This window comes from Arvicola amphibius, chromosome 15 (assembly GCF_903992535.2).
Source record: "Arvicola amphibius chromosome 15, mArvAmp1.2, whole genome shotgun sequence".
Taxonomy (NCBI): domain Eukaryota; kingdom Metazoa; phylum Chordata; class Mammalia; order Rodentia; family Cricetidae; genus Arvicola; species Arvicola amphibius.
Window position 1 is genome coordinate 27322484 of NC_052061.1, and position 12634 is coordinate 27335117.

At 41.5% G+C, this 12634-nt stretch overlaps 1 protein-coding gene across 5 annotated transcripts in view; it reads left to right on the forward strand.

The window, feature by feature from the left end:
- Large1 (LARGE xylosyl- and glucuronyltransferase 1) overlaps positions 1-12634 on the forward strand; it is a 533170-nt gene that overhangs the window by 506937 nt on the left and 13599 nt on the right. For all 5 annotated transcript variants that reach the window (XM_038312791.2, XM_038312792.2, XM_038312793.2 and 2 more), the window contains one exon: positions 7112-7390. In XM_038312791.2, the coding sequence (XP_038168719.1) occupies positions 7112-7390 (279 nt within the window). The remainder of the gene's footprint in view (positions 1-7111; positions 7391-12634) is intronic.

Consider the following 12634-nt stretch of genomic DNA (forward strand, 5'->3'; position numbering starts at 1 on the left):
CTGTACCATTGGGGCATCCATCTTCAGCCTACAGGCCCATAGTATCCAGCAGACTTCCATGAAGCAGGAAATTTCAAAGGCAGTTCAGTCACTATCTGCTGTGTCCTGCAGAATGTCTTGCAGACTCTTTCATGAGTCAGGAACCCCGAAAAACCATCTCACCTTTAGGCAAGTTCAACAGTCCTCTCTCTTTGGGTTCTTTGTGTCCAGTTTATGCAACAGTCCAGGCAAGAGCAGTTTCTTGCCCAAATGGCTATCAAACTCCATAAGGAGCCTCTTTGATGCCCATCTTCCTCTTGAAGTAGATTGGTGCTGCCAGGAGCAGACGTGTCTCATTGTCATGAAAAGCCCTAATTATTAAAACATTTAAAATGCCATATTCTGTAGTCTTTGGAAGATATTAGGAATGCCTATCTAACTTAAATATATCTATGCACATCTAGAAAGTCTTTCTAACATGACTACAAACTTGACTATTATTGATTATCCATTAACAACCTATAATTCCTAATTATACATTACATTTTTAAATGAACTACACAATCATAATCCTTAATCAATATCAGAAATATATATACATATAACAAAATTGACCTTAAAATCCATACCAATGCAAATTATTCATATCTATATCATATCCCCCTTTAAATATAAAAGATCATTTATCAACACTATCTGGGAATATGGGTGAGGTTATTTCTCTCCAAACTGCTTCCTGCTGTATGGGGGTGCTTTTATTTAGGTCTTTCATGTGTGCTAATTTCATCTCAGTTGGCAGTTGAGCAAAGTAATTTTCTGAAGGTGTTCACAGCAACCTTTCAGGAGGGCGTGGTCTATCATACCATATTGGGACATAAGCAATCCACAGGGTCTCATCCTCTTTGAAAACAAAAGAAGGACTTTTCCGAAGCATCATAACCTTAGATCCAAATTTTGAAGTCAAGGTATTTTCAAAATATCTATCTTGGATTAGTTCAGCAGCATTTATAAACAAATATCTTTTAGCAGCCATTGCTCCTTCTTCAGCATTCAGACAATTCAAAGAGAGCATAATAGCTTACAGTATCAAGATTCTCTGTTTATTTTCCATCTTTAGGCGGCTTTACTTAACCTGTATTTCTTTTATTTTTACTTTTACTTTTTGAGACAGGTTCTCTGTATATCTTTGTCCTGGAATAAACCTGTAGACCAGGCTGTCCTTGAACTCACAGAGATCCATCTGTCTCTGCCTTCAAGGCATTGGGATTAAAGGTGTGTACTGCCACACCTTGAAGTCACAGAGGTCAATCTACCTCTGCCTCCCAAATGTTTGGATTAAAGGTATGTACCACCACACCCAACTACTCTCTTTCTTTCTTTACTTTAAGAACTTTAACTTTTCTTTCAAGCCTGCATATGTTTTTTAACACACTGTAAACCATTTTGAGGTTTTTTTTTTTCTTTGAATCTCTCTTTACTGCATATCTCTCTTTTTCTGACTACATGAGTCTTTAAGGAGAAGGTTAAAGCCGTGGCTTTGTCGGCTGGATTCAGCCCATTCCTTAGCTTTCCAGCCTCGTGGTGGAGGTACCGGCTGTAGCCATTTTTATTGCCACAACTCTATGGCATTTCAAGATCCTTGCCAGCAAGCAAGCTGCAGCATTCTGCTCACAGACCGCACTCAGTCAGACTGCCTGCCTGAAAGAGTCAGAGTTTGCCCTGGCAGGATGGTCCAGAAAGCTGGCATTTTAAAATGGCACATTTTTTTGCTATGGCTGAAAACTGAAAAGCATGCATTCAGCTTTTCATCAACACTGTTTAAGTGTTTCGTGGCAGGACCTCTTAAAAGAGCTGCAGGGTTTTGCAGCTAAAACTGAGTCAGGAAGCCTCTCTTAGATGAGAGCATTTGCTTGCCTCTAGCAAGCAGAGCAGACCCGAGAAATTGCTGCCACCAAGAAGCCATGCTTTACTCTATTCTTTTCCAAGCTTTCTCAAGCTTTCTGTGGATTCTGTTATCCACGTCTGGGCGCTATTCTGTAGTGATGAGCTGCGGGCTGCCACAAGGACACGTGCTCAACTATGTTCATAGCAGCTTTGTTTGTCATAGCCAGAACCTGGAAACAACCTAAATGCCCTTGGACCGAAGACTGAATAAGGAGAATATGGTACATTTACATAATGGAGTACTACACAGCAGAAAAAAATAACGGCATCTTGAATTTTGCAGGAAAATGGATGGCACTAGAAAACATTTTTTGAGTGAGGTAACCCAGACACAGAAAGCCAATTATCACATATACTCACTCATAGGTGGTTTTCAAACATAAATCAAAGAAAGCCAGTCTACAAACCACAATCCCAGAGAACTTAGACAACAGTGAGGACATTAAGAGAGACTTACATGGATCTAATCTACATTGGAAGTATGAAAAGACAAGATCTCCTGGTTAAGTTGTGAGTGTGGGGACCTTGGAGGAGAGGAGGGGCAGAAAGGGAAGCCGAGAAAAATGTAGAGCTCACTCAATAAAAAAATTTAAAAAAAAATTGGGTTTGCCCAGATCTGCCTCTCCTGACTGCCTCATCTTTCCAGCTCAGGGATCAAAAAGATGCACAGAGCTTTGTGTCATTTGATACTGTATAGGGGTGGATACTGTTTAAGGACCAGATGTGAATGAATAACAACAGCCATTAGAGAAACAGACCTTTGTGGCAGAGTCAGAAAATAAAGGAAGGGAAAGGAATAGAAACTAACTGAGAGCATGAAAGGAACACATTTTATGTAATTTGAATGTAAAATGTTTCCATTATACTCAAATGGTTAAACATTTGTTCCCAGCTATTGGTGCTGTTTTGGAAGGTTATAGAAGCTTTAGGTGGTAGAGCCTTGTGGAGAAAAGGATTACAGGGGACAGAAGTTCCTCTTCTCTCTGCTTGCTGCCTGCACACATCATGTAATAGCAGCCTCACACTCCTGCCACTTTGGCTTTCCAACCTTGATGGACTATACCATTTCAAAAATTGTGAGCCAAAATAAACCCTGACTCCCTTAAGTTTTGTTTTTTTGTCATCTATTATTCAAATCAGCAAGAAAATAAACTAACACACATTCTTATTTGGGAAGCAGGAAAGGTGAATGAAATACATGACTTGTCAGTTATGATCCTAGCACCTATCCATTGGCTAGTGGCCTGGATTTTGGTCAAACTTTGCATTAAACAGACTTGAGTATAAAGTCCATGTTTGGGTACCACATGCCAGAGTCCCAAGTAGGAGTTATGGAGTTAGTATGGAAAGAATGGAGACATGCGCAGTGATGTGTTGATTATACACACTCTTTTTAAGAGAGGAACCCTTTTATTTGTCCTTCTAATAATGAAACCATTATGTACAACAAGGCATGTAAAACATGGATTTTAAATAAGTCTCAAGAACTTTCAAGATAATATCAAAATGTTCCCCAACCCTTCTACCTAGTTTTTCCCTCCATGTCTGAGGAACAAAAGTTAGTCACAAATCATGAATTCTACACTCGAAGAGCACCACCTGTCTTGGCAGGTCAGGCAGGAAACAGCTGGCCTCTGAACTTAGCAGGTGATTCTGTCTTTCTATTCTAACTAAAATATTCTGTCCAGCTGTCTTTTCTGGTTACAAGGTACTAGACATTGAGTTTTGAGAAACAAATCTAAAAGAGTTTCATTCTTCGAGAGGACTGGTGTAGTTTTTGCACCATGTAGCATAGTAAGCATTAAGTTTTCTAGGTATAATTATAAGTACACCTTCCCCATGTCCCTTTGATCTTATAACAGGTATTTTAGGCATAAATGTAGACTGTAAACCTTCTCTGGGTAATCAGATGTTCCCAATTTTCAGTTGCCAATGTGCAAAAGAGTTCCTAATATCATCTATCCCAGAAATATTTCCTGGAATTAGTGCCTCTCATACAATTAACAGGACACATTAAGTATTCCTTAGTGGGTACAAATAAAGCAATTTCTTTTTACAGCAGTTGGGGTAGTCATAAAATTATGCTGAATAGGAGTAAAGAAACATAGGAACTTTTATCTATTTTCATAGTATTCCCATTAGTTTCCTCTTTTCACACATTCCCCAGAGGAATTGTTCTCCATCCTCTCATTATTCTCCTGTGGCCAAATGACCATGGAAATCCCTGTAGCAACATCAATAAGACCATGAAAGAAAAGACCCAGAACCAGACATCCTTCTGGGGAATCATGGACTATCGATAGAGCAGAATCTTTTTGCTGGATCTGTATTACAGCGAGCAGCTCAACAGTACTTGCCATATAATAAAAACTCTACAATCCTGTGTACTCCCAGGAGATGCATGGGTCCTGCCAGCCACCCTTCTAATTTACAGCTGCTTAACTCACAGAAACACTTCCCTTCTTTCACTTGATAGTCACTATGAATATTAAATATGATAACAGCTACCAATTGGCTGGTACCTTACTAGCAGCAGGTAGTAAGAAGTTCATTACAGGCAATTGTTCCTCAATGAGGTTCCTTAAACATTTGTCACCATCTTCTTTAAAGTTTGGTTTATTTATGTGTCAATAGCACCTTTCTCCTGAGAACATTAAGTACTCTGACTATATTTTCATTCTAAAACCTTCACGGATCTTGGAGTAAGGCTGTGCCAGATGGGGCCTGCTCCTTGGCTTATAAAATGCAGATTCAAAACCAGACAGAGTTAAACCATCTTCTCTCAAATTAAACACACATCCTGCATCCCATGCCTCCAGCAGCACTTTTATCTACACAGGAGGATTTGCTTTCAAATCTGAAAGGCTTCAAAGCCATCGTTCTCTGTGGGTGCTCAGAGTCCCTCACCTCCACAGAAGCATCAAGGAAGATCCTCAGGGACCAGGCAAAAGCAGGAGCCTGTTTCAGAAATGGACCCACAAGTTCAGGGTCCATGCATCTAGCAGCCTTTAAATCGCATTTTATTGGCTGTGGTTAACAGGACAGAAAACACAAAGGTATTTTACCGTGGTGAGCCTCTTAATCATTCCCAGTAAGAGAAGCAGCAGATCAGGGCAGTATCCACTGATAGAATCACTGAAAGAAAGTTTGGAAGTCCAGGGTGAATGACATTGAACAGAGGCAGGCATGTCTGTTTTCTTTTTGTTTCCATGCATTTTTATGCACAAAATCAATTTCTTGGTAATTGCCCCAATAAAGCAGGCACTCTGACAAGGAGACTACTGATCACATGGGTACCTCTTGATGAGCAGGAGAAAAAGCACTGAAATAGGCTTTTGCTGTGTCTTTTGCACAGGCTTTATACACCAGACACTTCTAATGGTCTGATGTCTTTGAAATAGAATCTTCATGATTGATTGTCAAATCTGCTTGCTGCCTCATTCCTGTTGGAGACACCTTTGTTGTTGCTGTTCTTTCTTTGGACTGTGTGTGACTCCTCCATCCCCTCAGCTCTCCACAGTAGCCCTGCAAAGTTGTTTAATATGTTTGCTTCTGTTTGGATGGATTTTGATTTACTTTTTTGGTTTTCTTGAGATGGCATCTCACTCTGGATGACTGGGCTATTACAGCCCATAGGCTAGCCTTGATCTTACAGCAGTTGCCTTTGCCTCCTGAATTAAGGCATGCTTAGCCACCAGGCCTAGCTTAGCTTTGCCAAGTTGCTCAGGGCTTCCAGGAGCAGGAAATTCTGAAAACTGAATATGGCACCACCCTAGGTACCCCACATGCACTTGAGTCTCCATTGTCCCTTTGTTTTTTTTCCTGTTACTTTCACCAAACACTAATTTTATTCTTTTCTCACTCACTCCAAGACCCCATTAAGGTCTCTATCTATTTCTATATATCAGGTCAATAAGTTCACAAATAAAGTTGGAGTCTCATTGCTTTCAACAAGAAGTTGTACAAGTGTGCTGAGAGAATTCTGGAAGGTGTTTAGAATACCAGAATATGTCAATGATTATAGTTATTTCTCATTTTGTTGCTTAATGTTTGAGTGTTACTTTGGACCAAGTTTCTGAAGATGGTCAGTGTTTTAGGAGACCCAAAATCTTTTTTTCAGCCTTTGCTAAGGAAAAATATGAGTTTGGGCTAGAAGAGTTAAGACCTTATGCTATAATCCCACACATATGAAATTGCAATATTTATTGTGTTGCTATGACAATATATCTGAGGCTAAATGTTTATAAAGAAATCTATTTACTTTACAGCATTAGAAGCTGTAAATCCAAAATGTAGCAGTCTTCTCAGACTCTAGTGAACTAGGTGTTTGACAAGGAGAACAGAAATGCATGTGAATGTTAGGAACCATAGGGCCCCCTTTGCTGTCAAAACATGACGAAGAAGCAGGAAGTAAAACAGCTTCATCTAGAAAGGGAAACAAGAACCTGTGTGTGTGTGTGTGTGTGTGTGTGTGTGTGTGTGTGTCTGTCTGTCTGTCTGTCTGTCTGTCCCCTTGTTCATTTTGGGGGGATTAGTTTTTTTGAGATAAAGCATCCATCTGTTTTGTTCTGGAACTCACTTTATAGACCAAACAGACCTTGACCTCACAAAGATCCACCTGCTTCTGTCTCTCGAGTGCTGGAAGTAAAGGTGCCCACCTTCACCTGCCTCTTAAATGAAAAGTAGTGGACTTCCAAAAGAAGGCAAGATCTTTGGTGAGAAAGGAAGCAAAGGGAGTCATTTTTAATAACATATGTTGGTGAGAATTAACTGAGATCCAATGAGAGCTATATTTATCCTTTCTAAGTATATCACCCCAAATGACTGAGCTACTTTCCCTCAGTCCCATATCTTAAAAGTCTCAATACCACCACACAGAGGACCTGACTTTCAATATATGAATCTTGGGTAGGAAACCCAACCAAGTCATAGCATCTTTGAGGATGAGTCTGAAGCTTAGAGTGAGTGGAGATGAATATGAGGCTTAAAATGGGAAACATTTCGTGCAATCAGTTGCAAGTAGAGGAAGATTAGGATCAACAAGGTGGGTTTTGTGTCTGCTTTACTGGTAAGGGACTTAGTCATATTTAGTCAAGAAATTTGGATTTGCAGCTGATTGACCAGGACATGCTAGAGGCAGAGACTCAGAGGTGGTATGATGATGCTGCTTTCTTCCCCTCTTTTCCAGACTCCAGATGCTAGAGGCCATCTGTAAGCACTGGGAGGGTCCCATCAGCCTGGCCCTCTACCTGTCTGATGCTGAAGCCCAGCAGTTCCTCCGCTATGCCCAGGGATCCGAGGTGCTCATGAGCCGCCACAATGTGGGCTACCACATCGTGTATAAGGAGGGTCAGTTCTATCCTGTCAACCTCTTGCGCAATGTGGCTATGAAGCACATCAGCACACCCTACGTGTTCTTATCTGACATTGACTTCCTGCCCATGTATGGGCTCTATGAGTACCTCAGGTAAGGACCCCAGGGGATCTGACTGCTCTGTTCACTCTTCGGGCTGGCAGTCACATAGGATAATGAAGAACTAGACCAGAAGGTCCTCAGTCAGAACCATTGTCCAGTCTGCCACCCACCGTTTATAGGTAGGACAGCTGAAACCCAAAAAGGGAAAGGGGTCTGCCCAGAGATTGTTCCTCCCTACAGTAAGACCCTTGTTAAAGGGTCCCTACAGGTTTGGAAGATGCATACAAAGTTCTATTATCCCATGCATAGACTGGATCTGAGTTTCCATAGTGACATGTTAATTTTTGTATAGAAAGATCCTTTTTGTTCCAAATGCCTGCCCCTCTTCCAGTTTTCCAGCAGACAGACTTCCTGTAACCATTCTCAAAAGATCACTCCTTGTTCTTTAAAGCAAACCTAAGTAATTATGATGCCTAGCATATGTTGAAGCACTTGATGTGTACCAGAAAGTGATTGACAGATAAGATCTCATTCTGTTTCCTCCTCTCGTGGTCCATGCCACAGATCATATTTTTGTCTTCATTTTACAAATGAGAAGCTGCTGAACAATACTGGAAGATGTTGTTCTATGCTGTATAACTAGAGCAGAAGGAGCTGGGGAGTCACAGCACAGGACACCTAATCTCAGAACCATATGAATCTCCAGTGATCTTTTCTACCTATCCCTACATAGCAAGGCAGAAAGGAGTACACTGGCTTGGTGGCTCTATAGGGAATTACATTTACTGCAGCATCATAAACAATATGAATTGAAAGGGACTGTAGAATTCATACAGCTCAAAATTGTACGTGGGAGAAAAGTAAAATCATTGGGTATATGTGATTCAATAACATTGTTAAAGGGCCCTTTTCCAACTGTCATTTGTCAGCATGGATTTCCTCTGTGTCTAAGATAGTGCCTGCTGGAATCCACATATCCCTAGAGATGCTTTGTATATATTGTCTTTTTAAGATGCACATATAATCCTCAGAAGCATGTGGAGCTGCCCTGTGTTACATCATGGGCCTTTAAGGCTTGGAGAGGCAAAATAGCAGGTTTGAGCCTGGAGACCTTGCAGCCCTAAGACTTGAAGCAGTGTCTGACAGGTCCCTCTCTCAGACCTTGCCTAACTACTCTGGGGTTTCTAGCTGCCCAGGATATGATCTCCAGATATTGACACCCCTCTTTCTCCAATTTTCCCTCCATTTTCCCTCCCTCTCCAGCAAGAGAAGGCATCCTTGTTAAGGTTGAATGTGGATTCCACCTCTAGCACATTAGACTTTCATTGGAAGGTGTTGTTTGAGACATCAGTCCCTTCCTGGTAATCATGGAAGAGCCCCCTTAGCTGTCAGGGAATGAAAGGGTGACTGACCCCAAGCAATTTAACCTTCCAGTATAGAAGTGGGTAGAATTGTGATTCAAAGCCTGTGAGTGAATTAGGACTCCTGACTCTGCCAGAGTCCAGCTCCAACTGGGTGACAAAATTCCAGTATGTAGGACAAGGTGCCCCCTACCCCATGTGATCAGAAGATACTCTCAACTCTGCCTTATCCCTGTCAGCTTGGGAATTTTGACAGCTAGCAAGATGCTAGGCTACATACTGGAGGAATAACTAGGTAATTAGGGCCATCCTTGGCTTAGACTAAGAAGAGAGAGGTTAGAGGACTGTGCCCTGCCCATCCATAACCTGGGATTTTCCTGAGAAGTCTTTACCACAATGAATTGAAAGTTAACAGGCCCTTCTCTCATCTCAGTGGCACATTTCCCAACTTTACCTCAAGGGCAGCATGTTTGACAACACAGCACATAGGAATAGGTGTTTGTTTCTTCCCTATGTGTCTGTCATTGGACAAAGACTTAAAATTGCTGATGGCAATTCAGTGCTAGGCAACATGTGTTACCACTAACTGTTTTATTTAGTTCAAGGGTCACCTTATGATCTCATCAGAAGTTTTGAGATATTACAGATTGCCCTTCAAACCCTATCACTTTCTTTTTTTTTCTTTTTTTTTTTTACCTTCTTTGACTTCTTCGTTACCTTCTTTACCTTCTTTTTTTTGCTTCATTTCTTTTTTTTCTCATTTTTTTATTAAAAATTTCCATCTCCTCCCCTCCTCCTCCACCTTCCCTCCCCTCCCTTCCACCCATACCCCCACTCCCTTCCTCTCCAAGCCAAAGAGCCATCAGGGTTCCCTTCACTATGTTAAGTCCAAGGTCCTCCCAACTCCCCCTAAGTCCAGGAAGGTGAGCAACCAAACTGACGAGGCTCACAGTGAGCACGTCCATGCTGTAGAGTTCAAGCTCATCGCCGTTGTCCTTGGTTTATCAGTCCTCCTCCGCCGTCAGAAACATTCAGAGAGTCCGGTTTGGTCCCCTGTTCCATCAGTCCCTTTCCAACTGGACTTGGTGGTCTCCCGTTAGATCTGTCCCACCGTCTCAATGGAAGAACGCACCCCTCACCGTCCTGACTTCCTTGCTCATGATCTTCCTCCTTTTGCTCCTCATCAGGACCTTGGGATCTCAGTCGGGTGCTCCTATGTGGGGCTCTGTCATTTTCTCCATCCAACGCCAGGTGAAGGTTCCCTCACGGTCCTGACTTTCTTTCTCATGTTCTCTCTCCTTCTGCTCCTCATCAGGACCTTGGGAGCTCATTCCGGTGCTCCAATGTGGGGCTCAGTCATTTTTAGAGTTCACAGACTTATCTGAGCAAGAGCCATCTCCCCAGGTATGGAATTACCTCTGTTGAAACAGGATTGGAGTTACTCACTCTATATGTTTTCTCAGAGGACCTGAGTTTTCATGTGTTCTAATTTTTAATATTACCAAATAATAGGCAGCTGGAGAGATGGCTCAACAGTTAAGAGCACTTGTTGCTCCTACAGAAGACACAGGTTCAGTTCCCAGTACCTTGGCAACTGAGGTAAACGTTTGTACAGGTGGCTAAACTTGGGTCCCAGGAAAGTGAAGGAGTAGTAGTTCATAGCCATTCATTACTCCAGAGAACTGCCCCTCTCTTAAACCCAAGCACATTTGTGACACACATATGTATGTGCAGTCAAAACACTGATATACATAAAATAAAATCTTAAAAATGTGCAAATAATTGAAAATGAGTTTTTAATGCTATGGAACCAAACTATATTGCCGGGCAGCATTAGTCCTCTCTCACCTCCTCACCAGTTTGTAACCTCTGACCTAGATTGTTTCTAGACACCAGAATCTTGAGAGCCTGTAAAAATTCAGTCAAAAGGCCAAAATAAATTCAGCTTCATTTTTTAATGTAGACAGCTTATTGATTTGCTTTGCTTGGAGAAAAAAAAAATTTAGTGATTACGAAGTGTTTGATTCTGATGTGTGAATCACCCATGGGTACATTTGAGAGCAGTGTGCTATTACTGGTTTAAGATGAGCTTAAGGGTGCTATTTGCTACAATATATGTAGTTTACAACAAGGCCAGTAGACCCTGGTAGAGACTCACTTTTTCACATGTAAATGTAGCAAAAATGTTTTATACAAACTCTGTTAACCTTCAAATAGCAATACTACAAATATGATCCCCTGGAAGCCCTGCCAGTTGAGGTAAAATTTCTATAGGTGACTAAATATAGACATATGCTTCCTGGGCAAGCTTGAGGACCTGAGTTTAATCTAAAAATTAAACAAGAAAAAGCTGAATGTAGTAGTATATGCCTATAATCCCAGCACTCGGGAAACAGAAGCAGGTGATCCCTGGAGCTTGCTGACCTAACCTAATTGGCAAGCCCCGGTTCCCAATGAGAGACAGTGTCTCCAAACACAAGATGGAATGAGGAATGATAGCTATTCCAAGACTGACCTCAGGCTTCTACACTATGCACCCACACATATGTAAGCACACATACATATTAGTAACTGTGATTCCAATAATAACTGGGACTTATATAGAGAACCTGTTTATATATGCATATAAATGAATGTCCTGTTCCCTTCATAATTTTGCACTCCCCACATCCTACTCTATTTTCATGCAATTTATAACTTAAGTTTCCACAGATGCAGTCTTGCCTCAAATTTAGAGATCTTTGTCCTCAGACTTTTAGTATATAGAGCCATTTATGCCAGCATGTAAGTACTATCTGGGCAGTGTATGGTGGCTGTATTTCTATGTAGCTGGCACGTGATGGATGGATGTACAGTGACGACTTACTAAGTAACAATATCTCGTGTCTTAGGGTTTCTTTTGCTATGAAGAGATACTATGACCACAGCAAATTTTATAACAGAAAACGTTTAATTGGGTGGCTTATTCAGAGGTTTAGTCCATTATCATGGCAGGATATGGATGCATACAGGCAGACATGGTGCTGAAGAAGGAGCTGAGAGTTAATATATCTTCATCTGCAGGTAACAGAAAGTGAACTGAGACACTGGGCATATCTTGGGTGTAGCAGACCTCAAACCCTGCTCCAGCAGTGGCACACTTCCTCCAACATGGCCACATCTACTCCAACCAAGCTACACTTCCTAATAGTGTCACTCGCAGTGAGCTTATTGGGGTTGATTACATTCAAGCTACTCTATCCCCCAACATTTTTATGCCCTAGAGTCCCAGGGACCCAAGAATATTCTTTAGACTTAGATTCTTATTTCACATCTAAAGTAGATAAGTAGATCCATACCTTTTCTAGGCTCAACTGTGTATATAATGTAGGTTTAATACAAAAGCCTGACTCTAGGCATCTGGCCACAGAGGAAGGAACTGTAGATATTTGACAACATTGTTCAGACAAACAAGGGGTAGAAGAATGCAAGCCAGGACAGATTGACACCCGTGACTCTCAGACTTGCTGAGTATAGTTTACAGACATCTGTCTTTTGTCATCCTTTATAAACCTCTGTAGTATTGATGTGGGGCTGTGTATCACTGTAGTTAGAAGGACTCAATATAGTGATATTCAAGGGATTCCAAGATGAGCTTCCAGGCTACTTCTTGGACACCTCTTATCTATTCACCAAAGTCTCATAAGACTAAAAGGATGGTCTCAGAAATCTGTCCTTATCTGTCCTGGCCCATAGTCTTCCTCGCCATTAATTGTTGTAAAATCCTGACTGTGTGCTTCTCAGCCTGTGGCCCTGCTCTGCTCTGCCTTGGACCAGGTTAACCCAGTGACTAAAACAGAATGTGACTTCTCTTTGAACATCATCTCTAATCCAGGCTTTAAGTTCAGACTCCAAGTTCTATTAAGTGAAGTGGCTTCACATGGCTATGAAGGCT